General features: G+C 38.4%; 1 protein-coding gene across 2 annotated transcripts in view; it reads left to right on the top strand.

Moving 5' to 3' along the window:
• cntn4 (contactin 4) overlaps window positions 1–24283 on the top strand; it is a 140908-nt gene that overhangs the window by 6592 nt on the left and 110033 nt on the right. For both annotated transcript variants that reach the window (XM_070958529.1, XM_070958528.1), the window contains exon 2: window positions 8625–8761. In XM_070958529.1, coding sequence (XP_070814630.1) covers window positions 8707–8761 — 55 coding nt within the window. In that variant the 5' untranslated portion in view covers window positions 8625–8706. The remainder of the gene's footprint in view (window positions 1–8624; window positions 8762–24283) is intronic.

Below are 24283 nucleotides of genomic sequence, written 5' to 3'. Positions count from 1 at the left end.
GAAGTCCTCATGCAGGTCTGCATATCAGCTTTTCCATTCCTATTCATCCCACGGTCTTCATCAGAGGATGGAGTTTGCTCGGTTGTCATCACATGCAACGGACAAAATGCAATACTAATAACAAAGTTTACTTTGGAAATATTATATACATATTTGTATTAAAAATATTATGTTGTCATTAGAAATTACATATATTAATTATTATTAGGAATTGTTAGTGTATTAAGCTGGCTGGAAAGTCACTAAACCAGATGTTGTAAATCAGGACATAGGTTTGTCACTTAGGGCCCGAAATGATGAGCAGCTGAACGAGTACTTGTTGTTGATGAATTTTTCACTACATAGTTTTTCCCTCCTGCGTATTGCTTTAGGCAGAATCAATAAGAAATATCATTTCTGGCTTCATATTGCGATGCAGACTTGGGTTTGGGAATGGGTTAAATGAGACACATCATTTGTTAACTTGTGACTGTCAGTTTAACACATACAGCCACACCACACCACCATGAAACTGGAGGCCTTAAGCTTTGCACATGAACAACAGCAGGTTTGAGTTCATCTGTTTTGTCTCCTCATAAAAACATATACATTTTTACTTTTAGGTATTCAGCAATAAAGTGGAACTCCTGAGCATGCATGCTGTAGTATTATGTTTTACACACAATTCAGCCTGTGAGGTGCTGAAGTCCCACTCCAATCTGAAGTGTCTGGCTCAAGGGCACTCTCACAATACACAGTAAGCCTCTGGAGAATGCAGACAACCCAGGGAATATATATATGTAACAGTTTCTATGTAAATTTCAACATTTATGTATTGGCTTTTCAATGTTATTAATCAGTCAGGGTTACATATCCACATTCACAAACGACATAGTACATTGCATGAATTCCTTGCTGCGAAACAGATTTTAAATATGAATTTGATAACTTGCCGATCAGTCAACAGACACGTGTTGCAGCTGCTCAGTGGATGTTGTTTTCTCAGTGATTTCCAATTGTTAAATGAGGAAATAATGATGTGGCTTCCCATTATCATTAGTTGCATTTTGCTGCTGATTGAAGTCCCTAAAAGACTTTTTTTGTTTTGTATCCAGGGACAAAAAGCTTTTTTTACATGTAAGAATATTGTATTCATCTTAAATAGTGAATTACGTTTGGAGAGAACCACAGATGATGCAAAGCACAGGTATTCAAGACCTCACCTGTTTCTCAAATGGAATAATTAGACATTCCAGGAAGGCACTGTTTGTTTAGCAGACCATTTCAGATGTCTGCAGTTCATATGAATGAGATTTTGTCATCATTTTATCAAAGTGCAATTAGATGGTTCATCCATTTAAAGCAAGGACAATAAAGAAGAACAAACTAATGCCCCTTGACTGTTTTTCATCTTCATCTTCTAAACTGTGTTTCCTGTGCAGTAGATGACTGTTTAGTTTCAGTGAGAAAGAAATCCAGATCAAACTCAAAACTGTTGATTTGTGCCAGATAATCATATGGTGGAAATTAGGTCCATGTGTAAGGAAGGTCAATCAAACCCTCTCTCCTTAGCCTGGATGTGGTCATTTTGTCACTGTCTTTAACTCAGTTATTTTTGACTTATCCAACAATGTGGGTATACAGTAGGTAGAAGCATCTTTCCTTAATAAAAGCCATGCCTTATGTTAAAATGTATTCATTTTTCGTGCAGCTGTCAAGATGTTGCATGCAGAGATGTTGCATGGTTTGTGCTATATATTGCACAATATTGGAGTTAGTTAGTTAATGAAATAAGTAATGTACAGTATGCAGCCTGCGGTGTGTTTGTACTGAGACTTGCAGTCAGATTCACTCCAGAGTTTTGCTCTAACATTTTGAAAGGTGGAGAGGTCTTTGCACGTCATTATTTCTTGAAGGAAATGGATTTGGAAGTATTTGACAGATTTTCAGGGAAAATTGATGGTGATTGCGACTCCACTAAAATCACACTGAGACTGTCCTCACCAGAAAAACACTGACCTCTAGTTGTGTGCTTCTTAAAGTGACCTGGAACAGGAAATCACTCGGAGGAAAAACTTCAGAAAAGCAGCATATTAGTGTGTTTTCTTTGCAGTGGTCAAGACTCCTTTATTGGCGCCGTCAAAAGTTGCTTAGCTCAAGCTTAAGTTGACTTTTCTTTCCATCATTTGACTGGCACTTGAGATGTGGCAGGGTGATACAGTTTGGAGAAGTCACTTTCCAATTCAGAAGTGTCCCAATGTGCCACCCACGTCAGCAGTGATGTGGATACACAGCAGAGAGCTGTCACAGTAGTCTGCCCTGACTTGTACTACAGCCCTGGGTGTTTTTTATTGATCATGTCTCTGATTTTAATGGTTAGAACTGGCTAATATGATCGTTCTCTCCCCACAAGTGTAGATGTATTTGCATTTCTGAAATTATTGATGATTATTATGATGTACTGCTATTATGCTCTGGGCACGAAAATGCCTGGAGACAAATAAGCCATTGTTGCCTGGAATTCAATATTTCAACCATGTAAAATGTTGAAATATCAAAATGTAATGAGAGCCTCGGAGGACGGTTTGTGTCATGGAGCTGAATTAGTTGCTTGAGGTCTAAATAGGCATGTGGCAGATGAATAGCTGAAGTAAACTTTTCAGAAATTTGGTGGAATAAGTGTTGAAACAGATGGAAAAGAAGGCTTGCTACTGTCATTGGAATGCAAACAGCGAACATCAAGAATATGAACATATCTCTGACTGCGAACTGCTGTGTTCCCTGTTAAGTGCTCACTCCTCTTGGTTGATGATCTACTTCCAAGATCAGACCAAGTTCCTGCAAATCTTCCAGCGTGCACGTCATGAATTTTTGTTTGCACTGCAATTTTTGAACCATACCTTACAGTCTACATGTATAATTCATGATCTAAATATGAATGGTGTAATCGTCAAGGAGTACAATGTGAAACAGCAGTGGGTTTTTTTTTTTTGTTTTTTTAATTGTATAAATGGGAAACCATGTGGAAATAACACATTGACAGTGTGGTGAATGATCCCACAGCTTTAATACTTCTGTAAGCTCTAAGACTCTATATAAGCTTGAAGGCACTGTGGCTTTCCTGACTACACAGAAAAAAGTTCAAGAAAAAGGCTACCAATCACCTGTCAAGGCTCTACTCAGTGATAAAACTGAGATTTGAGCCTGTACTGTAGGTACAGTAGTTGTAGGTGTTCGAGACTAAATGCATCCAGGTCTCTGTACTTTTCTAATGCTATGTTTCCCTTACTGTAATGTTTATAACAAGGATTCTAGATCTGCTATCTCAGCCCTGTCTGCATGTACCCCAGTGTCTGCAATGATTTGAGCTGCAACAACAGATGTTTTTCTCATTAAATGTGCTCACTTTTGGTGATTAAAGCTGAGATAAGAACAGCTGACATACTCATTGTAGAGGAAAAGGAAAATGTATGTGGTGCTGAAATGATTAACAGATTTATTAACAGAAAAGTTATAACAAAAAAAATGCTTAGTTATTAAGTGGAAATACTAAAAATCTAGCTATACTTCAAGCATCATTGACAACAGCATCTGACACAGGAGTATTTGCTCCTTGCTTCCCTTAGTTTCATACCACTGTAAAAAGAAAAACACTGTTGCTTTTTATTGACTGTTGGATACACTTAATACAATATTTGAGAGGGATAATTTCAGTAGATTATTGATTATGAAAATAAGAGCTGCAGCCCTGAAGATATTAGCCAATGCTGCTGAAGATTACACATTGTTCATCTCTGTCTGTGTCACATTTCCACTGTCTTCTCAAATACAGCAGCATTTGTGTGTAGATATATGTTCAGTTTGAATTCTATTTTCATGATCTTCGCTGGGAACTTCGAAGGGAACTGCTGTAGATATTTGGGCTCGCCTTGACCCTGTTCTCAGAAAAGGTCAGAAGCGCAAGTCACTTTGATGTTTTGTGCTAATTGCGCACCTTGTGAGCATGAACAGGTTCCATTTGAAAGCTTCCCTGCATTGTTTGTGAACGTTACCTGCTTTGACTTGAAGTACATTTTTAATTCCAGCGCTGTGGCTGTGGTGTGATTGCCTCTCCTGCAGATGTTAAAAACCGAATGGAAGATATACCTCTATTAAAGCTGATCGTTCCCTTCGATCACCTCTGCTTCTGCTTGGCTTTTCGCCCTGATATCATTGAACACAGGACGATGGATTTCTTAGGACCAGCGCAGTTCATTAACCAAATGTGTTATCTCCTCCCAAGCTAATTTAATTCCAAGTGCGATTCTGCACCTCCTGCACAAAGACATCAGTTTCCTCTTAGAACAAGATCAATTCTGGACTGTTCTCTTCATCACAAAATTTTAGCTGGCAATCGGCGCACTGACTTTTTATGGGAACAAGACAGGTGATTTCTGTGCGAGTTCAACAAAAAAGGAGCAGTTTCAAAGCAGTGTGTAATGTCTTTTTGTTCCGAACTTATAGCAGTAAGTTCCAAACGTTCTGAACACTTTTCATATATTCACATATAGATTTTCTGCTATTCCTATTCAGGCTCATAGTAGGTTTTCACAGAATGCAATGCATGGAATAACCTTGGAACTGCCATGTAATTACTAAAAGATTCAGTTTGCACAATTGCTGTTATTGTCCTCGTTTTGCACATGAACAATTCAATTATAATGTTAGCCGTATGATGGGCAAAAATCGATTAATCTTTCCATTTTCTGGTAATTTGTTTCTGCCTGAATACATTGATTGTGTCCTCCCCTTTTACCCTGCAGGAGCAGCATCAGTCATTTCTCTTTGCCAAACTGCAGCTGCAGTACAGTACATCCATGACTACTGATGCTTTAATGGTGTGGAACTTAATAGCACATCAGGGACTTATGGCAGGTAATCATAGAATATTAGAATTATTTTTTTATTGAATGGCAGTCTTACTAGTATTAGTAACAGTACAGTACTAGTCGCTGTAGTAGTAATAAAAGTAATGGTGATAGCAGTAGTTGTAATGTTGGTAGTAGCATAAAGACTGATAGTATTGGTAGCAGTAGTTGTAGAAGCAGCATTAGTGGTATTGCAAACTGTTCTAATTCTGATAATATAGTGGCAATGAGAAGAAGTGCGTTCACCACTCATCCTTTCTTCCTATTTTGCTTCTTTTCATTGTCCCCTGTTCACTAACAGCAGTCAGAAATCAATTATTCCTTGGTCAAAGTATTACTATAATTAGAGAGCATCAACCTTGTTTTTATTTTGCTTTTGCCATCTTTGCTCTTGCTTGTTAAGTGCTTTGACGAGTGTCCTTGCAAATGAACGTGTAAGAGGAATGTGTCATATTGAGTGTCAGTTGTAACATTACATGCAGTACTAAGCTATGCAGACCTAACCAGTACCTATGTTAACAAGGCGCGGCTGAATATGCTCTGTGTAGCCAGAACATATTGTATATCAACTTCAAATTTCCTGGCATCAAGTAACTAAATATATTACAGCAGTAAGAGGCAGGCGTAAGTTTGTGAGGCTCTCAGTGGTGTGTTATCTTTAGCTGCTGAGGTACATTATCAGGTTGAGTTGAAAGAGGTGGATGGAGCCAAAGCAAGACTCTGACACTGGGGGGGAAAGTAGTCAAGAAGTAACCAAGAGTAACTATATTTCCATGAGTGCACGTTCTGCCCTTTAACAGGATTTTCCAGTCTGAGGAGGCTCGACTGTGGCACATGGATACAAACCAACACAGGAGACAAAACAGGCATTAGCCTAATAGGCACAGGGCCGGGCGCTTTCATAAGACACAGAAGACTTTATAAGACTTTAAGATGCATAAAACTGCTCTCTCGGAGTAAGGCACAGCCTTGCACTATTGATGTACCCAAGACAGACTCTGACAACCTTCTATATGATGTACGGAGATAAAAGTCTGCTTTTCTGTAGGTGGAGACAGGAGACAGAGCTGGAAGGTAGAGAATCGGAGATTAATAAGAATGCGGCCTACTCAAACCGTTTCAGGTGCCTTTTTGGATGTGTTTTTCACTGGCTTTGTTCCACTCTTTCTCACTGTGTTTTCAAACTTTGTGCTGTCTATGGTGAATCACAGCAGGGGCGGAATAACAGAGTTCTTCTGTGCTTCTCTGCAATGTCAAAATTACACAAATAGCTGTAATTTTGGAGAGGTTTGTGTTGAACATGCCTCAACTCTTTAAATATATTTTTACCCAGGAGACATTAGATTAACGCCGCTCGTTTCCTCGAGGAGCTCTGCAAAAGGTAGATTTCACTTAACTGGTTGTATTGCTTTAATTCTTACATCAGTACAGCTTTTCCAGAGGCAGCCTCTGACATTTCCTCCAAATTATGCTGTGTTCTTCCCTCAGATTTGCTGGCAAACTGGATAAATCTGCCTCCCCTCACTCTGCCCTATTTACACCCTGCTTCACTCAACAACCCCTTTTAACCAAATACCAATCAAATTGGTTCCACAGTGAGAAAGAATTTGACTGTTCAGCCGAGGAATGGAGAATTAAATGTACCTTGTGTATTGTTTAACAATCAGTGGCGCTGCAGAGCTGTGGTTTGAACAGCAGGTTCCACCAGTGCATCTTTGTGAGGATGTATGTACATGCTATGAGCACACAGGTGCAGAATACACTTTTCTGGTGATTGCGGATGGCAGTAATGCAGATTGGCAGTTGGTGGCTACGATAGGTCTGAAACGGTAGCAATAGGAATAATAAAATGAAATCATCAAAAGAAGATTGAAAAGATAATAAAAGAAGATCAGGGTGAAAATGAAAGAAGTTGTGGCAAACACAGGTAAACAATGGCTTAGCACGTTTTATGAGGTAGAAATTGCGTTTAAAAACAATGCTAACCCAAAGTTGTTCCCTTTCTCTTTCCTCTTATTGTCAAAAATAATCATACGTCAAAAAAACACATAAATGCAACCTATTCCAAAGGCAGCGTTCGCTGTCACTCGTTTGAGTGGAGCCTGAAGCAACACGCCGCTCCAGTGCTGCCGCTTGCTTTTTTTTTTAACACAGAGCTGTTTTTGGTCTAGTAGCCTACTGGCTATGTGACAAGTCTTCAGGATCAAAAGTAAAACACATGACTATGTAGGAGTTAATTGTCACTATTTGGTGGTCATCATATCTCTCCGCAGTTTATGTTATTTCACAAACATGTATTGTGTATATCCAGTGAATTGAACAGAATATTTGCTCTCAGTTTTACTTGATTCATTTCAGATTATTCATGTAAAGCGACACATTTCATCCGTACCTGAATGCACTGTATGTATCATCTTGGTCTCACATGCATGTTCATGTACACAAGTTGTACATTCAAGGTTTACTGTTATTACTGGCTGTAACCTTGTAATTGTATCCGTTTCTATGGCAGACATTTACCAAAATGTGGTTTGAGCTGTAACCCTCATCTCACACAGTGATTCTGTTCCATTCAGTTCTTCTGTTTGGATCAAAACGTAATGAGAAGCAACATGTTGAATGATGTCAAAACTCAAAACATATTCCTCACGAAAGAAAATGACGATATTGGACATAGTGAATGAGTGAATTATCTCATTTATCCTGAACATGATAATGAAAGACATTCAACTACTATGCCAGTGTGTAGAAAAAACCCCCACAAGGTTCAAATTATATACATAAATGTTTTGGTTAGAATGTTGCACAATTAGAGAAATGATGTGCTGTAAATGCTCTCTAGTTCTCAGCACAGCATGTACTCAATCATCTATCCGTGAGTAGTTAGTCCCCAACAAAAACTATTTCATAACATTTGGATTTCCAGTTTGAATAAAAAGTTACAGAGCATTTCTGTGACAGCTGAACATCTTTTAACACAACATGTTTTTTCCTTCACCTCAGCCCCATTCATACCTTCAGCTTCTTTCCTGTCACTGGGGTTTGAGCGGCTGAGCGCTGCTACCTTCCTGCCACTCAATGAGCTTTTGAGTTTTAATCCTCACTCCAGGGAGATATTGTCTGTGCTGGGAAAAAAGCACAAAATTGTTGTGAAATTCTTCTAGATGTTTCAGCATTTCTCATCTTTTGGCTTTACACTTTTATGAGGATAAAAGTCATGAGACTTCAATAAGAACAACGCTACAGTGTGAGAACTTACAGGAGTGGCTTTGCTTTCATATTGACTTAAAAGTCGCTGTCCCTAGAGTTGCTGGAGATATGGAAATGAATGTATATGAGATATTTTGTGTTCATCCACCCAGCACTGAAACCCATTCTTTTTTCCAGTGGAGCAACTTTCAGGAAAGTGGGAACAGGAGAAAGTTGCACTGTGGATTTGGTGATTTAATGGGAGACTGAAAGACCTTGCTGCGAAGACTTTAAATGGTGATTGATTAAGTATGCCATAATGTCACAGGCTTGAGTTCAGTTCAGCTATAAATGCAGTTTGTTACTGATACTATCACAGTGCTCTTTGCTATATTGCCTCTTTGCCTGCATTGTTGCAGGGATTGCTTTTGTGTTCCACACCGTGTGGGAAGAGCATGCTGAGCAGGAAACAACAAAGACTGATTTTCGAAGGTGTGCTGTGGGTAAGAACCTTACCGCCATGCTCATCCCTTGTTTCTTTTTATACAGATTGAGGAACCAGAAGGGTGCAAATCGGATTCCATACATTTGTGATTGGATGTGAGACTACTTTGACCCTACAAAATTGAAGATGATGTTGCTATGGAAACTGCTGGTGCTGCAGTCACTTATGGGGTGCCTTGCAGGTAAAGTATCTTATTAGGAACTTTTGATGCATGCCAAAGCTGCCTTTGTGAAGTCTGAGTCCTTATTCATATGTATTTGGGGCAGGTGACAGTATGAAAGCTGTAGTTTAGAAAGGAGCAATCTCTAGTAGATAAGCCATAAGCTAATATTTTTTTCCCCCAGTAATGTAAAATAATGTGAATGCAAAATCCGTTCAACAAGGAAGCTATTGTTAAAGTACGACATTGTCTGCTAAAGACTTCCAGTCACAGGCAATATTGCATTGTGGCTTTACCTTTGTGTATTTGGCACTCAGAAAAGGTCAGCGACATCATCCTGAATGTGAATGAGGGAAGTGTACCACATCAAAGCAGAGAGGAAAATATTTTGTTTCACATAGTTTGACAGATCACAAATAGAACCGAGATTTAAGTGGAAAACTGCCACGAACCAACAGTGATGATAAAGTCCTGCCTTCAACTTAAACAGTACAGGAGACATTACACAAAGCTTTTTAAAACATCCGATAATGGACGTGAGATTGCAAATTTATTGTATGCAGTGCAGTGTTATATAATGTTGAGATTAATGATAGAATGTAGACTTTAGTAATCTTACTTGTTATGTATATAATTTTGAGCATTGCAACAGTGCAGTCACCTAAGTAACTAAATAATATAATAATTTTAAATAAATTAATAAATTACTATCAAAGGCTCTGGAATTAGTACTACTGATAGCACTCATGCATTAAAGGTACCATGTTAAGTTTATACCACTAGTTGTGCTGTGGAGCTATGTTTTTATGAGTGGGTCCTGCAAACAAAAATATAACTTTTGTTTACAGGAACCTCCACAGGGTACCTTTAATGTTGATCTCAGTAAAACGTAGTGGTGGAAGATGTGTTCAGATTTTCTGCTTAAGTAAAAATCGCAATACCATACTGCAGAAATACTCCTTTAGAAATATCCTGCATTCAACATTTTACATACAGTACAGGAGTATTAGCAACAAAATGTTATCAAGAATAAAATACTTACCAGGCAGCAGAATACTTCCTTTCAATGTAATAGTTTCATATATATGTGTATGTGTACACACAGACACACACACACACACACACACACACACACACACACACACACACACACACACACACACACACGTGTGTGTGTATACATATATATATTGCAGGTTATCAGGTTATTATTCATGATGTATTAATAAGCAGCATTTTAATGTTGTAGCTCGCCAAAGTTGCTTATTCTAGCCAGTTCATACACCGCTGAGCATTTTTTCCTTGAGTAAATGTACTTTTAAAGGAAATGTACATGTCACATCAGGTATTACAGTTTCCTGTACTATTTTAGAGCATGACTGATCCAAATTAAAACTGGTCCAGCATTTTAGTTACAGTAAATCACCAGTCAATCAATCAATGATTCAGTAAATCAGTGAATGAATCAATAAAATCTATTAAAATATCCTGTAAATATTGTAGCTACAGTAAAGATTAGATTTAGGTTAATTTCTCAAATTGATCTATAAAAGAGGCAATGAGTGAACAGGAAATCGGTCCAGGGTTGTTTCAAATGTCCATCATTCATTTACCGTGCAGTAAAGTTGAATTATAGCTTCATTACACCGTGGTGCCCATTTCAGCCAGAGGCTCCCTGGCATTGATCACATTTTGATGGAGGACTTTAATTTGTCTCCTTTATAAATAGGAGGGGTCACAGGAGAGAATCAGTTGAATCCCTCAGTGTTTAATCAACAGGTGTAGTACAAATCAAGATGAAGAAAAGACTCTATTGATGAGGTCTGTGTTCTGGTGAAACCCTCCATCTCATTACTCAGCACACATTAGGCCTGCTGTGAACCCCTTGCCCTCTTCTGCATATTAGATTTGTGAACAGATGAGATTTATTAAAGAGAACCTTGAGTTATATTGCACTGTCTTCATGATTTCGCCTGTGCATGTCACTGCTCATCACATGGTAGGTCAAACAATCCCACAAGATCCCACGGCAGACAGCAGGTGATAATTGATCAGCGTGCTTTGGGTGTAGCTCAATCCTCACGCAGCTGATACTTCAAGAAGGTCATTTCTGTTGTGGAGAAACACATTGAACATAATCAAACCCAAATCAACAGCCTAGTGATGCATATGGATTGCCGACCTTTTTGGATTACATTCAAAGTAAAACAGTGTACTTCTAATCTATTTATTGTTGAAAGTAGTATTGTCCTTTGACACTCCCCAATAACAGCTTGGTCCTAACAGTAATGGTGCCATTTCAGATCTGAAGTGATAATAGTATAGCATAGAAACATCAAACAACATACCCCCAGAATGAGGGGCATTTCTTCTTATTTTTCATAAAACCAACAAGCAAACAAACAAACAAAAAAACAGGACATAAAGCTGGGAAATATACATTTTGTCATTTTGTCATGTTCAAGCAATAAACTGATTTCATATTTCCATTTCTTCCTCACTTCCAAGATATAAAAAAAAAATATCCGATACTGGGTTCAAGTCCCTTTGCTTTCAGCAGAAGCTGGGTTTAGTGGACCATGCCCACTTGAACCAGTCAATATGTCTCTGAAGATTTTTGCTAATGCTCCCATAGCACTGAAACTGATGAAATGCTGTCAACTGGGTTTTGTGGCGCCCTCTATAGATTGTGCTCAAAATGCTTCAGTAGGCCTATTCCCAATCATGGCCTGAAGATTTATGATGATTGGACAATTTGTCAACGAGGTATGGCCGTTTTCCTGCTACAGTCTGTCCCTTCCTAAATTTTGGGTTGATGGTGGCCATGTTTTTCCACTGATCTTGCTCATTCATAATAGAAATATCTATCTCACTCCTGTGATGCTGTATAGCCATTTTGGTGTTGAAACTGTCAAAATCCAACAAGTTCTATTCATGATACTGTTTTTTCAATGAAATGGCGAAAAACATCATGACAGACTTTTACGGTCCAAGAGGCTTTTTTGTCGACAAAATCAAGAAGTTGTATTTCCAATTTCCATTTTTTTAATTACAGTGTCACCATCTGGCCAGTTGGGCTCATATTTCCTTTGAAGTGCTTGAATGTCATTTACAAGTATTGGGTTTCATGTTTTCTAGCTCATTCCAGCTCACTGCAATTTGTGCTGTGGCATAAGACTAATAATAACTAAAAAACAAAAACAACAATAACAATAAACCAGCACAAACACAATGTTTGAGTACTAATGTACCATTCCCTTACAAGTAGTGAGACATCCTCATAAGCAATGGCTTTCTTACAAACAACATTTTTGCACTCAGTATTGTTCTGCTGGTGAGAGTTGGCAGAAGTCATACATTCATATATCGATTGACTCTTTTTTTTTTTACTAACAATGGCTACGAAGAGACAGATTTTTAACAAAAACCGGACGCAACAGCATTTTTTCAGTCCATTTCGATCAGAATATCGACTGAATATTCACATTTTTTATCACACTTCATCTTTGCCGGTGTCTTCTTCCTCTCCAAGTCTACGGGCTGTCAACCCCTGGCAAGTCCACGATATGGAGGAGACATTTCAACGTCAACAGCATCATCTTCCTCACCTAATGCTAATGCGTGTCACCAGCATGGTGATCCTGATTCGACCCATCAGACTCATTTGCTACTGATCAGATGATGAGATTCCAATGGTTGGCTGGCAGCATTTTTCAGCAAAGAGCTGGTGCAGTTCACATACTACCTTATTGTGTGTTTGGCACTAATGTGCGTTTGTGTGTAAAACGTTTGGACTCATAAGTGCTGCACTATCTCACTGTAACAGCACCCCCTACGGTGTAACTGCGAAAACAAGGATTGCTGGAACATCTCATAAATGGCGGGGAACATGTTGAAAGCTGCTAAAAACAGAATTAACAAAAATAAAATGAAAATAATTTTTAGCCATAGTTATCTTACTTGTATGACTAATCACTAAAGTTCCAGTTTAACTTCACTCTGTATGGCATGGTTATGGTTAGGGAAAGATTGTGATCATGATAAACTACGGTTAAGATATGTCCAGGCTTGGAGTCCAGCGCCAGTCTCTGTCAAATTTGGATGTGCTGCAACGTGTTGCGCCACTCCACACCACATCAAAACATTTGTAAGCATGCACACAGGTAGTGTCTTGACCTACATTAATTTGTTTAGATGCGCCAGTCCTATTTAGTAGCAATGAAGCATGGCAGCTCCTCAGAAAATCCCAAGTTTTGTCATATTTGTGGTGTGAATCATAGCGGCAACATTCTGGTAACTGCACCATTACTACCAGCACTTGTTCCCTTTGTATGGTGGATCTGTGTGTGGTCAGGCTGTACGTGATGCTTACGATGCTTTATTTTCACTCCACTATGTAGAGGGGAATACTTCTAGCGCTGGAAGTTAATCATGTGTTGCACATTCATCCAACATAATTCTGAGTAATACTGGCCTGAGTCTAGCCTTTTGAACATACGCTAAAGAAGGTCACAGCAAGTAATATCTACATATAGTACATATATCCAGATCTCTATGTGTCTTAAGATTCTTGATGTGAATTTTTGTCTTCCCTTTCATTAAGACAGCTTTGATATAAGAGGGAGAGCAGGGTATGCAGATTTGCATCATGGGAAAATTGGGGTTAATGAGGACACAGTTCCTACATTTTTAAACCACAGAGTGAGAGCAGTGTGCGCTCAACAGACCCGCTGAGAACGTCCATGACCCACAGCCGTGAAAGGGTCGCTCTTAGACTAAAATTGGTTTATCCTCCCTGCGAAACTCACTAGACATGAACATTTGCTTTAAACAATCTTTCAGGGATGCGTGTGCTCAGACCTCCATAATGCTAATGTGTTTTCAGCTGAGCTGGAAATGAACATCTTGGAGCATTTTTTTAGATCTTTAAAACTTGAGCACAGTATTATTGTACTAAACCTCCTGTTTATCAGTTCGGAACAAAACTCACTTCACAATTGATGATTTTGCCTCGATATGGATTAGAGAGGTGCCTGAAAATGGACTACTGGTAACTGGAAGGCTGGCCTTTAATATGCTGCACAGTGCAAGAATGGATTTGCAAGTAGCGTGAATCTCATGTAGGCTTGGGGAAAGGAATTCTACAGATGTTTATTGTGGCTTCAGTTGCACTCCTCAGCCTGGGGAGTTATACTTTGATTACTTTTTCATGCACAAATGAGTAAAAAACTAAAAAATTAAATCTAAAAATCCAATTATATCTTTAATTGTTTCACCTGTTTGTCCACTTGGGGGTTGGGTCGGGGGTTATTTTGTTACATCCAAACTTCACATTTTATGTCCACTGCCAACATTCAGTAGTGGTGGACATAAGTGTAATCTACTTTTCAACATGTACTCATACCTACACAACTAAATAGATCAATTGCCCGTTGAGTCACAAATAAACTTACACAGTCGACCATACTTATATAGTACCAGTCAAAAGATTGGACACACCTTGTCATTCAATGGTTTTTTTTTTTCTTTTTTTTTTTTTTCAAACTGTAGATTAATACTGAAGACATCCAAACTATGAAGGAACACATATGGAATTATGTAGTAAACAAAAAAGTGTTAAACAAACCAGAATATGTTTTATATGTTGGTTATTCAAAGTAGCCACCATTTGCTTTGATGACAGCTTTGCCCACTCTTGGCATTCTCTCAGTCAGCTTCATGAGGCTGTCACCTGGAGGTGCGTCCAAACTTTTGACTGGTACCTTGTATGTACAGTAAGTGTCTACATTCCAGATCTACTGGAATATATTTTGCAGCTGGCCCAGTAAAGCTTCTCAGTCTGTTGAAAAAAACAATCATTCTTTGCTAGACTGAAGCCATTTTAATCAAACAAAATTCTACATATAAACGACCAACAGTGAGTTTAATGTGCAGTGATAATCTGTCACAGTGTAATAGCTGCATGCATAGTGTAGCATGGCTCGCTAGCACTCGTAGTGGCACCGTGACCTCCTTTGGCCACATGACCCTCACCTTTCATGTCATCCTGTACTGGTGCCCCAAGACTCCCTTCCGATATGACGCTCTGCTTTTGAAATTAGAGAAGGGGTTTCTTTGTCTATTTTTGTACATTTTGTTCTGTAAACTCCATTTTTAGCTCCTAAAACATGAACATAACATGCCTACTGCTTGTAAACCCTCCAGGACTGTCAGGTTATCAGACACTGGTCTAAATGTACCCATTATCAGGAGTAAATCTGCATTCAGTTACTATGGGCCCTCTCTCAGGAGGAAAAGCTGCCTGATGATACATGATGTACCACAGCTGTTCCTTTAAAAGCAAGCTTAAGATCTGCCTGTTGTCACAGGCATGTGGCTAAGCAGTGTCTCCATCTCTCTGTCACTCTATCTCTGTCCAAGTATGGGCGCGTATGTTTATGTTGGTGAATGGCCAATAATTTTTTTATGACATTTTGTCTTCATATGTCTTTCACATATATTCTTATTCTATTTCATTTTGTTCACATTTGTTGTATGACGCACATTAAGTCCGCTCTGTATGAAATGTGCTATATACATACATATGATTTGATTTGATTTGAACACCTTTAATGGTGGTTCAAAGCAAGTACATGAACCATCAGCTTTTATTTACTTGCCTCCTTGATGTATTCCATCACACCTTCATGTCTCTAAGTATGAATACAAAGCAACGCTCTTCTTATAAACACTTGTTTATTTTAGCACAGTGATAATAGATGCAACCCATCCATTTGTCTGCATTTGAAAAAAATAGGTCATTAAATCAGTTCCCTGCAACATACATAATAGATTAAAGATACACGCACACAGACACTCACTGACATAGTGCATAGTTGCAGGCGATGCACATTTTTTCATAGGAGGAATTTTTGTTATATTTAAGAAGAACAATAATTAGGTTGATGCTTTTCAGACATTGTAAGAATGTAAACTTGAAAGAATTAATCATCAGACTATTTATGCAAGGTGTCTGTTGCTTAACAAGTGACTAACAAATTGAGCAATTAAACAGATCATATCTACATTAGTTATAATAAATGATTCAGTGTCAGCCTCCTTAATATTTCATATGTAAAGATGACTGCCTCCAGCTTACTGCTGATATGAACAAGTACGCTAAGATAACAAAGCTTCCTCGATGCTATGCATCAAATATTTATTAGAATTTTGATTTATTTATTTGAATATGCATCGAGGAGGATCATATAGGGATCAAAGGAGGATCATATAGCTTTGTTTGTTCTCTAAATTTTATTCACCCGAGGATTGTTTGCTGAATACACTTTTTCTTTCAGCGTTACATGATTTATGTTCATATTCAAAGTCTCTCCTGGGAACTGCTCAATATGATGAAATTTGTTTGTGCCTTTCGCCATTAAGCTGCTTGACTACTTTGCTCAAGAGCAGTTGCAGAGGGAGGTGTGTGTGCATGCAGATTGAATCAGTTCATAAGCATCTTTAAGAGTGTCCACTGATATACATCTCCCATCTGTGATATTCACAGGAATTGTTTTATGGAGCCCAACAAGAGTATTTTGCCGAGATAACAGCTAAATGAAAGAACAGTATTTTGCAAGTCCAGTCAAACATAAGAAAGATGTGAGACAACAACCTAAGATAAGATCAAAACTTTATTTATCCCTGGGGAAAATTCACATTAGAGCAGCATGAGATAAACTCCTGGCCTATATATCTGTATCTACATCTATATGTGTGTGTGTGTGTGTGTGTGTGTGTGTGTGTGTGTGTGTATATATATATATATATATATATATATGTGTGTGTGTGTGTGTGTGTGTGTGTATGTACACACAATGCCTTAGACTATATAAGAGAGGGTGCAAACGAAATTGAGAACTCCAGCAGAGATATGTATACATTTCACAGGGAGCTGTATCAATAACGAATTTGCATATACTTCAATTCACGGCAAATATGCATATATGTTGAATTTAACTCCTTTTGCTCAGAATGAGATGGTTACAGTAACTTTTGTGTAAAAAAAAAAAAACTGCTACAAGTGAAATACAAATCCAAGAAAGCCTCACGAAGAGTCAAATGTATGAACTTTACTGTGCACATCTAACTTTATTTAATATGTAGACATTTGCATGTGATATTATCATTATAAAATCAGAAAAGTCTGAAAAAAAAATATCAGCTTGTTGTGTATGGCGATATTAAGTTTTCTTACTTGTTGAGCTGGAAAGAAAATGGAAATGTATTTTTAATTAAAATTAATGTAATTTAATTGAAATACATTTTTAACATTTTCTGCATTTATTATTATTTGTTATATATTAATACAGTTATGAAGCACAATTCATAAAATCAACCATTCACACTAACAACACAGGAGAGGTTAATGTTTCCACCTTTATTCCAAAGGAGACATATATTTTATAGGGCTTTTTTTAAGTGACAGCTTCTTCAACAAGCTAACATCACCCGCCCTGTATGAAGTGGTGCTTTTTTTTTTTAGGTAATTTAGCATAACATTTCTTTCACAGCTAACACACCACTAGAAAGAATATTTAACTTGTTTTTCACCTTACAAAATACCTGTAAACACTGCTTCTGTTGTGGGTATTTTCAAATCTGGTTAAATGAAAAAAAAAAAAATAAATAAATAGAAGAAAAAATAAAAATTGTTGGAAGTGACACATCTCATACCTGACTCTGTTTCCATTGGCTTGTGGAACTGGGGTCCCCATACTGGAGGTCTTCCCAAAACTCCACTCCAATTTGTTTAAGTATTGGAGCGCATCCACGACGAGTGCATGGTTACGTTGTGGTAGCCTCCTATGGCTGCAAGTTTACATATCAACTATAACTGATCACTACCTTACGATCAAATGCGAGACGGACTTTATGAATGGTTTCGTCATGTTGAGACGTGGCAGCCAAACATCCAGCTAAGTAGTAGTAGGCAGTACCATGGATGTAAAGAGTGCGGCATTAAACAATACAGACAAATGAACTCAAGTAGTTTGTGTTTTAAATGGTTTTGTTTACTTCTGCCGAGCAAGTGAAGCTGCTCTCGAAACATGCATTCTCAGCAGGTAGAGGTGACGCTCATCTAACAGGTCAGGCTATGAAAACGCAGCTAAGAAAGCCTTCATTTCCTGCTGGCATTGTGGATGCAGCACAAGCTGGCCAAGTTTAACAGGCTGAGTTTGTGATGTGTCTCTGAAAATGCAACACAAATAAAGAAACTGTCAGAGGAGTGAATAGTTGTTTTGCTGCCTTTCATCTTTACTTGTTAACATTAGCTAGACTGGAGAAAAAAAAATTTAATCTACAGAGTCTACAGAAGCTACCAGCAACCTATAAGGTGGAATGTTTTCTTGCAAGTTATTCGAGTTGGCTTTGTGAATCAATCAACACACCTTAAATGCCAATATGACAACTATAACCACTCTATATGTCATTTACATGACATGCTTTAGTGATGATTGGATCTTCAAGTGCATAAAAAATATATATGAATTTCAACCAGTTTATCAGAGCTGCCAATATTCTGTTTCCTCTCGTGGACATAATAAGGTGATGGGAGTGTTGTTCTGGTGTGCTCCGGCAGCTGTGCCCCTGTGGTTGTCGTCCCAAACACAATGGAACTGAATGAAATTTCATTTGTGATTCTGAAAACATTCAGAAGTTGCATTTTGAAATAAACAGCAGCAGTGAGCCTTCCCAGAAAGTAAGTCCCAGTTACTTTAATCCACAGATCTCACTTTGAACTGTTGTCATTGGATTCAATGGTACAAAGCAGTGCCAATTAAAACTGTTGATAGTGAAGTCAGTGGATTATTCCCAGCAACCAGGGTATTATATCTGGGAAGACATGCTGAGGTTTTTCAAAGTGTCATTTTTCAGTTCGTTGAGCACTAGAAGCAAAATTGGGGAGGCAGAAATCATAGCAATGGATATTTCAAAACCTTAGCAGTCAACGTGAACAGCAAAATGCTGCCTGAAGTTTTATTATATCAATTCTTGTCTATGGTTGAGAACACCACATTGAATTATACAGTATATTCCTTTTAGACCTTTCTCAATATCTGTTTTCTACCAAGACCTTCAGACAACCCACACATGGCTGCACTCATTATATTATTCAGTCATATAAGAGTTGTCCTTGCAGTTAGGCAGAGCTGTGAGTGTCTGTAACCCAGAGCCCACCACGGTCTCTTGTGGCCCTAAACAAGCAAACACCAAATAACTCCAGTCATTAGGAATTATGATAACGACATTATGTATCTCTTGCTGACATGCAGCATTTATGCCACGGGCTGGCTCTCCCCATCAACACACGTCTATCTACAGGTAACAACAAAATCGAATTGTAAATAAAGACATTTTAAAATGTCCTGAATTGATTGTTGATGATGACATTTTTGTAAATTTATGTGTCTAATCAGAAGTGAATGCTTAAGAAGGATAAAAACGTATAAAACTAATCAGAGGCTCTTTATAGTACCTGATTATTAAAGTCGGCCAGGGAGATGAGAATTTAAGAGAAATAATGTGTTGTTTTGGCAATGGGTGCATATTATAAAAGTATCATCATAATAGAATCAACTCTTTACTTACATATTAGGGGAAAAGGTAAAAATGAAATACCTGTCAACTGTACCTTAATTAAGCTCAAATTGTAGCAGTGTCCTTTTGTGGTGGGTTTAAATTGCTATCAAAACCGTGCAGCTTCCTCTGGGTACAACGTGCAACTGCTCTACATTAAGAGCATGACAAAATAAGTGTAATTTATTTGTTTTAAATTATATCAACATGCTGTCAAGCTCGGTTTTCATCCTCTCTGCTTTTGCAAAACCAGTGGGTGTGAAATGGACCCTTGTCATTTAAACATGTTCCATTTATCAGTGTCCCGACTGTAGACAATGCATATTCCCAGCCCAGTGAACTACTTATGTGCTTTGACAGAACTATCTATTCTGATAGTTACAAGCCTGAAAGATATGTGCAGATATCCTCCATTCTCATCGTTTTGGACCCATTTGTGAAGTCTTGTAGGCTTGCCCAGCAATTCAGTGTTCCTCTAGCGAACATGGAGAAAATACATTTTCTTCAAGGTTCATGTGTTGCCGTCATATCTGTTCCACTTGCAGAGCCTTGTGTATTATCTCTAACAATCACACAGGACACTATCTCTAATGAACTCCACATCGAGACCAGGAAAGAACGAGATATTTGATCCCCCTGCCCAGAAGATGTACTGCTTTGCTTTTGAGGCCAGGTTGTTATATGAGTTATGAGAGTATGTAAAGGAGTTGATGAAAACCTTATTTCATGAATTGAACTCACTTAGGTGCTCCTCAATCTATATCTTTATGTATGCTGAGCCATGCTCTATGAATTGATATGCTATCTTCTGCAATTGGGTTTGAGATTTTTTGTTTTCTTCTTTTAACTGTCACTTGTCACGGAAACTGCTCCCTGACAGACCAAAGTAGCTCTACTGTGAATACTAGCTGGAGAGTGGGAGCACAGAGATGAATAGGAGGCTGATATCCTCTCATTTATAACCCTCGCCTGTCAGTTCAGGCACATTTTGGATTGCTGCATACATTTATTTTTAGATGGTTTCCTGACAAAGACCACACAGCAAAACAGATCACAGCAACACACATACACTTTTTGACCTAATTTAACATTTTACACAGAGAGGTAAATGATAACAGTAGGCTATTAAAAGCAACCAGACAGCAAGCTGGAGGTCTACAAAGTGGGGGGCCCTTGAACAGGATTCCAGGGGTCTGCTATTTGTGCTATTTCTATCTGAAATTATTGCTATTACTGCTATTATTGCACATGCGTCGGAAATAGTGACTCTAACAAAGCCAATGACCAAAAATATTCCACCAAGAAAATGAAATATAATCAGCATCACTGTTAGCATCATTATGTTCATCATCATTACAATCAAGATTGATGCCATTGTCATTATTGTTAGCAGATCACAGCTTTCAAACACAGTTATCATTTACACGATCACAAACGTAATTGAGACTAAAAAGTTTTCATAGCACCAAACAACCAACCTGGTGTCATGAACATTTGTGAGCACAAGGAGCAGTTGGATATAGCAATGGTATTAAACTCATTGTGCTATAGACTGTTAAATACAGTTTATTTACCTGAAAATAACGTTTTCCATTGTTATTGTTCTAAGTATAGCCCAACCAATGCTTTTTGAGGTGAATACTGATTCATATTTTGGAATTTAAAGTGACTGTCTCAAAGATCTCAGTCCCGGTTGATTTGGCGACACCTGTAGTTAGTGGTGGTGTTAAAGCAGATGTGGCCACATCATTCTGTGAGCAACTGTGATCTGATTTGATGCTGCACTTGGCATGAAACAGCGCACAGTGAAAGGAGTTGGTTTCCTTGCTGAGAAGTTGGAGGTGTGCAGCCTGCTGCCTGCTGCTCTTTAACATTTCAGCTGCTCCTTCTTGTTCCAGCACTCTCTGCAATATTTCAAACTGATCCTCTGTCAACAAATGCTGAAGATGACTGTTGTCTCATTTTGTACACATATTTTTGATGAATGACAGTGGTAAGTACAAATTTCACTGACAAACACATTGCTTTTCCTGTGACTGCACAGTAAAAGTGATTATGCAACTTCAGATACAGCGACTGGTCCACTACTACTATGCCATATCCATCATGCACTGTACCACCAGATCTCCTCCTCTCCAGAGAAAATGAATAGGATCCGTTGACTTGACATCCATCAACGGATCTTTGTATCTGTACCTTGAGTGACAGTCAGCATCTAACCAAGCAGCACTGACTTGGTGAAAGACTGAAAGGTACGAACTATAACTATTTTGCTTGTGTTAATATGATCGCAGCATTAAACTTTTTCTCTATTAAAAGAGTCAATTTTCTCATCACTTTCTTGTTACTTACTAGCTAATATTTACAACATGCGATATATCTGCTAGTTCACGTTGTCCGATGATACATCTTTATGCATCTAGCTCTACTTTTAAGCCAAGGGTAACCTCAATCAAAGTTACTTTGTTGAGCTAAATGTAACCATAACCAATGTAACCTACATTTTGGACACCAAGAACATGCCAAGACTGTATGGCTAGTTATGACCTGAATCTTCTCACTCTTCATGTCAACTATGTTTCTGCATTTCACAGTATTTTCTGACACCGTGTCAGAAGTGCAGCTAATGCAAGTATTCACCTAAAATACTCAGCGAACAGCTTAGCAGCTCTAGTCAGTGGCTGGCAAAGCACTAATGCTGAGACAGACACATAGCTGGGGGAACTGTGCAGCCATTTAGCCATGTGTCACCCCAAGACTGGATTCACTGAGTGAGTCATAGCCTGCCTTGAGCAGGACACAGTATGTGCTTGACCACTGCGAGCTTACTGTCATCGCAAAGAGGAAAATAGGACAAACTGCTGAGGTCAGGGCAAAAAGCTGTGGATGCTGACATTCAAAAGCAAGGTTAAAATGTTTATTTATTTTATTTGAATTTATGTGCTAAATGAACTAGAATCCTTCTCATGTGCTCACATTTCTGAGCTGCAATACAGCTGAACCGAACTCTTTTATCATAAATATGTCAGTATCATAGTACACTGCACCATGCATGTTTACATACACAACAAATACAACATGTTAAGATCATCCAGTATGATATACAATAAATACAATTAAGCGCAATTGAAGTTAGTCAAGTCAACAAGGCTATTCAGAGTATAACTGCAAACTGTATCTGTGTAAAAAAAAAAAAAAAAAGGTCCAAAATGCACATTACTGGATGTAATCCAGCAGTATCAGTGTGTCCTGTGGTTGCATGCATTCATACATGCATTGTCCTCAAACACATAGCGCTCCCCTAAAGTTGCTTGGTTTGGTCTTGCATGCAGCTCATATTAATAACAGCGCTATATTTAAATTTCAGGCCTCCTAGCAAAAGCACAGACTGCTGTAACATGGTGAAAAATAATTTCATTTTCACATACATGAATCTTCAGCTGTGATAGTCAGTGCAGTGATACAGCTGGCTAATCACTCATACGGCCATGAAACAGTGCTGCTGTCATAACAATAAACAATTTACTGTAAATTTGCATAATCCACTGAGCTACCAAAATTAAAAGAATAGTTTGGGGCCTTTTTCTTTTTAACAGCATTGTAAAATGGTTGAAAACCTTCAGGTCAGGAAGACGCTTATGCATTATGTATCATCCAAACCCATTACATTATGCAGCAAGTTGCTCCAACAGATTCCTATTGATGCTAATGGATAAAATGTATATTGTGTTATTGGGACAGACAGATAGATGACTTGTAGGCCTAATTATGACATTTCATTAAAGAGATCTCTGTGGAGGTGTTACAGCAATTCTTGCTCAAGCATGTAGTGAGAATGCTGCTCCATTTGGCCTGAAAGTGAATTACAAAACAGCTTCACATCCAATAAGATAAACTCAAGGGCTGATTTGTTGCACAGCACCGTGTTTCTGACTTCTGTTGCGCTCCCAAGAAGACGATCGCTATCTGATGTGATATCAAACATGTGAAAGGACAGGTTCAGCAACAGGCAGTGGCTTCCTGTTTGTTTTGTTGAAGGGTTATGAGCAAGAGGGGATCATTACCTATACTTCAAAATGTACTTTGAAAGTAATGAAATCAGATGGCACTATCCGCTCAGTACATTAAGTTATTGTTGGAAACAGATGGTACTCTTTAGCATATCAAACAGTTGCTCCTGCACCAGTTTGCTGAGTTATTAGTTGTGTTTGTATTGGCCATGTACATTTCATTTTGCAGTAATGTGTAATCTAAGTTGAATTTACATTTCCTCAGTGAACTTTTCCTCTGATCAACAGCAAGCCCAAAGTGATGTAAAGACATGGACATTTTGACAAGTTACAGGAGGAAGAGCACAGGTGTGATAAATACACTAACATTCATAATGGCTCTGTTGTGCATGCACTATCACTTAAATGGAACAGCGGCGTCATTAATGTTATTAGTTGCATTTGGAAAAGGAGATCTAAATGAGCAGAGGTAGTATTTCAGTTGCAGAAAGTGGAATTTGCTCGTTAAACAATTGAAATCCCTCTCCACCCCCCTCCCCTGCAAACCGAATGAAACTGAATGGGATTATTTCTCTTAATTGGATTCATATTTTTGAGACACGTGCAGAACCACAGCTCTTGACTTGAGGACCGCTAAGTCGCCCAATAGTGAATCAGCTTCACTTAGCCAATTAGCCATGTGGCACTGTGCCTTGTCTCCTCAGTCAGTGATCTAGCATTGTAATCCCTTCTTGTTGAAAGAGTTTGTAACTGTGTTGTTGCTGCTACCGCTGACCCACACTGAGGGATAAATACATCCATTTGTTGTGCTGCTACAGAAAGTGTAGCTGCAGTAATAAAAGATACACACTCAGTGACCACGTTATTGTAGGTACGCCTATGCTATCTAATGCAGTTCAACACACGACTCTTA

The sequence above is a fragment of the Chaetodon trifascialis genome, chromosome 3 (assembly GCF_039877785.1).
Source record: "Chaetodon trifascialis isolate fChaTrf1 chromosome 3, fChaTrf1.hap1, whole genome shotgun sequence".
NCBI classification, from domain to species: domain Eukaryota; kingdom Metazoa; phylum Chordata; class Actinopteri; order Chaetodontiformes; family Chaetodontidae; genus Chaetodon; species Chaetodon trifascialis.
The sequence above is the reverse complement of the archived record's forward strand: the minus strand, read 5'-3'. Positions and strand labels throughout refer to the sequence as shown.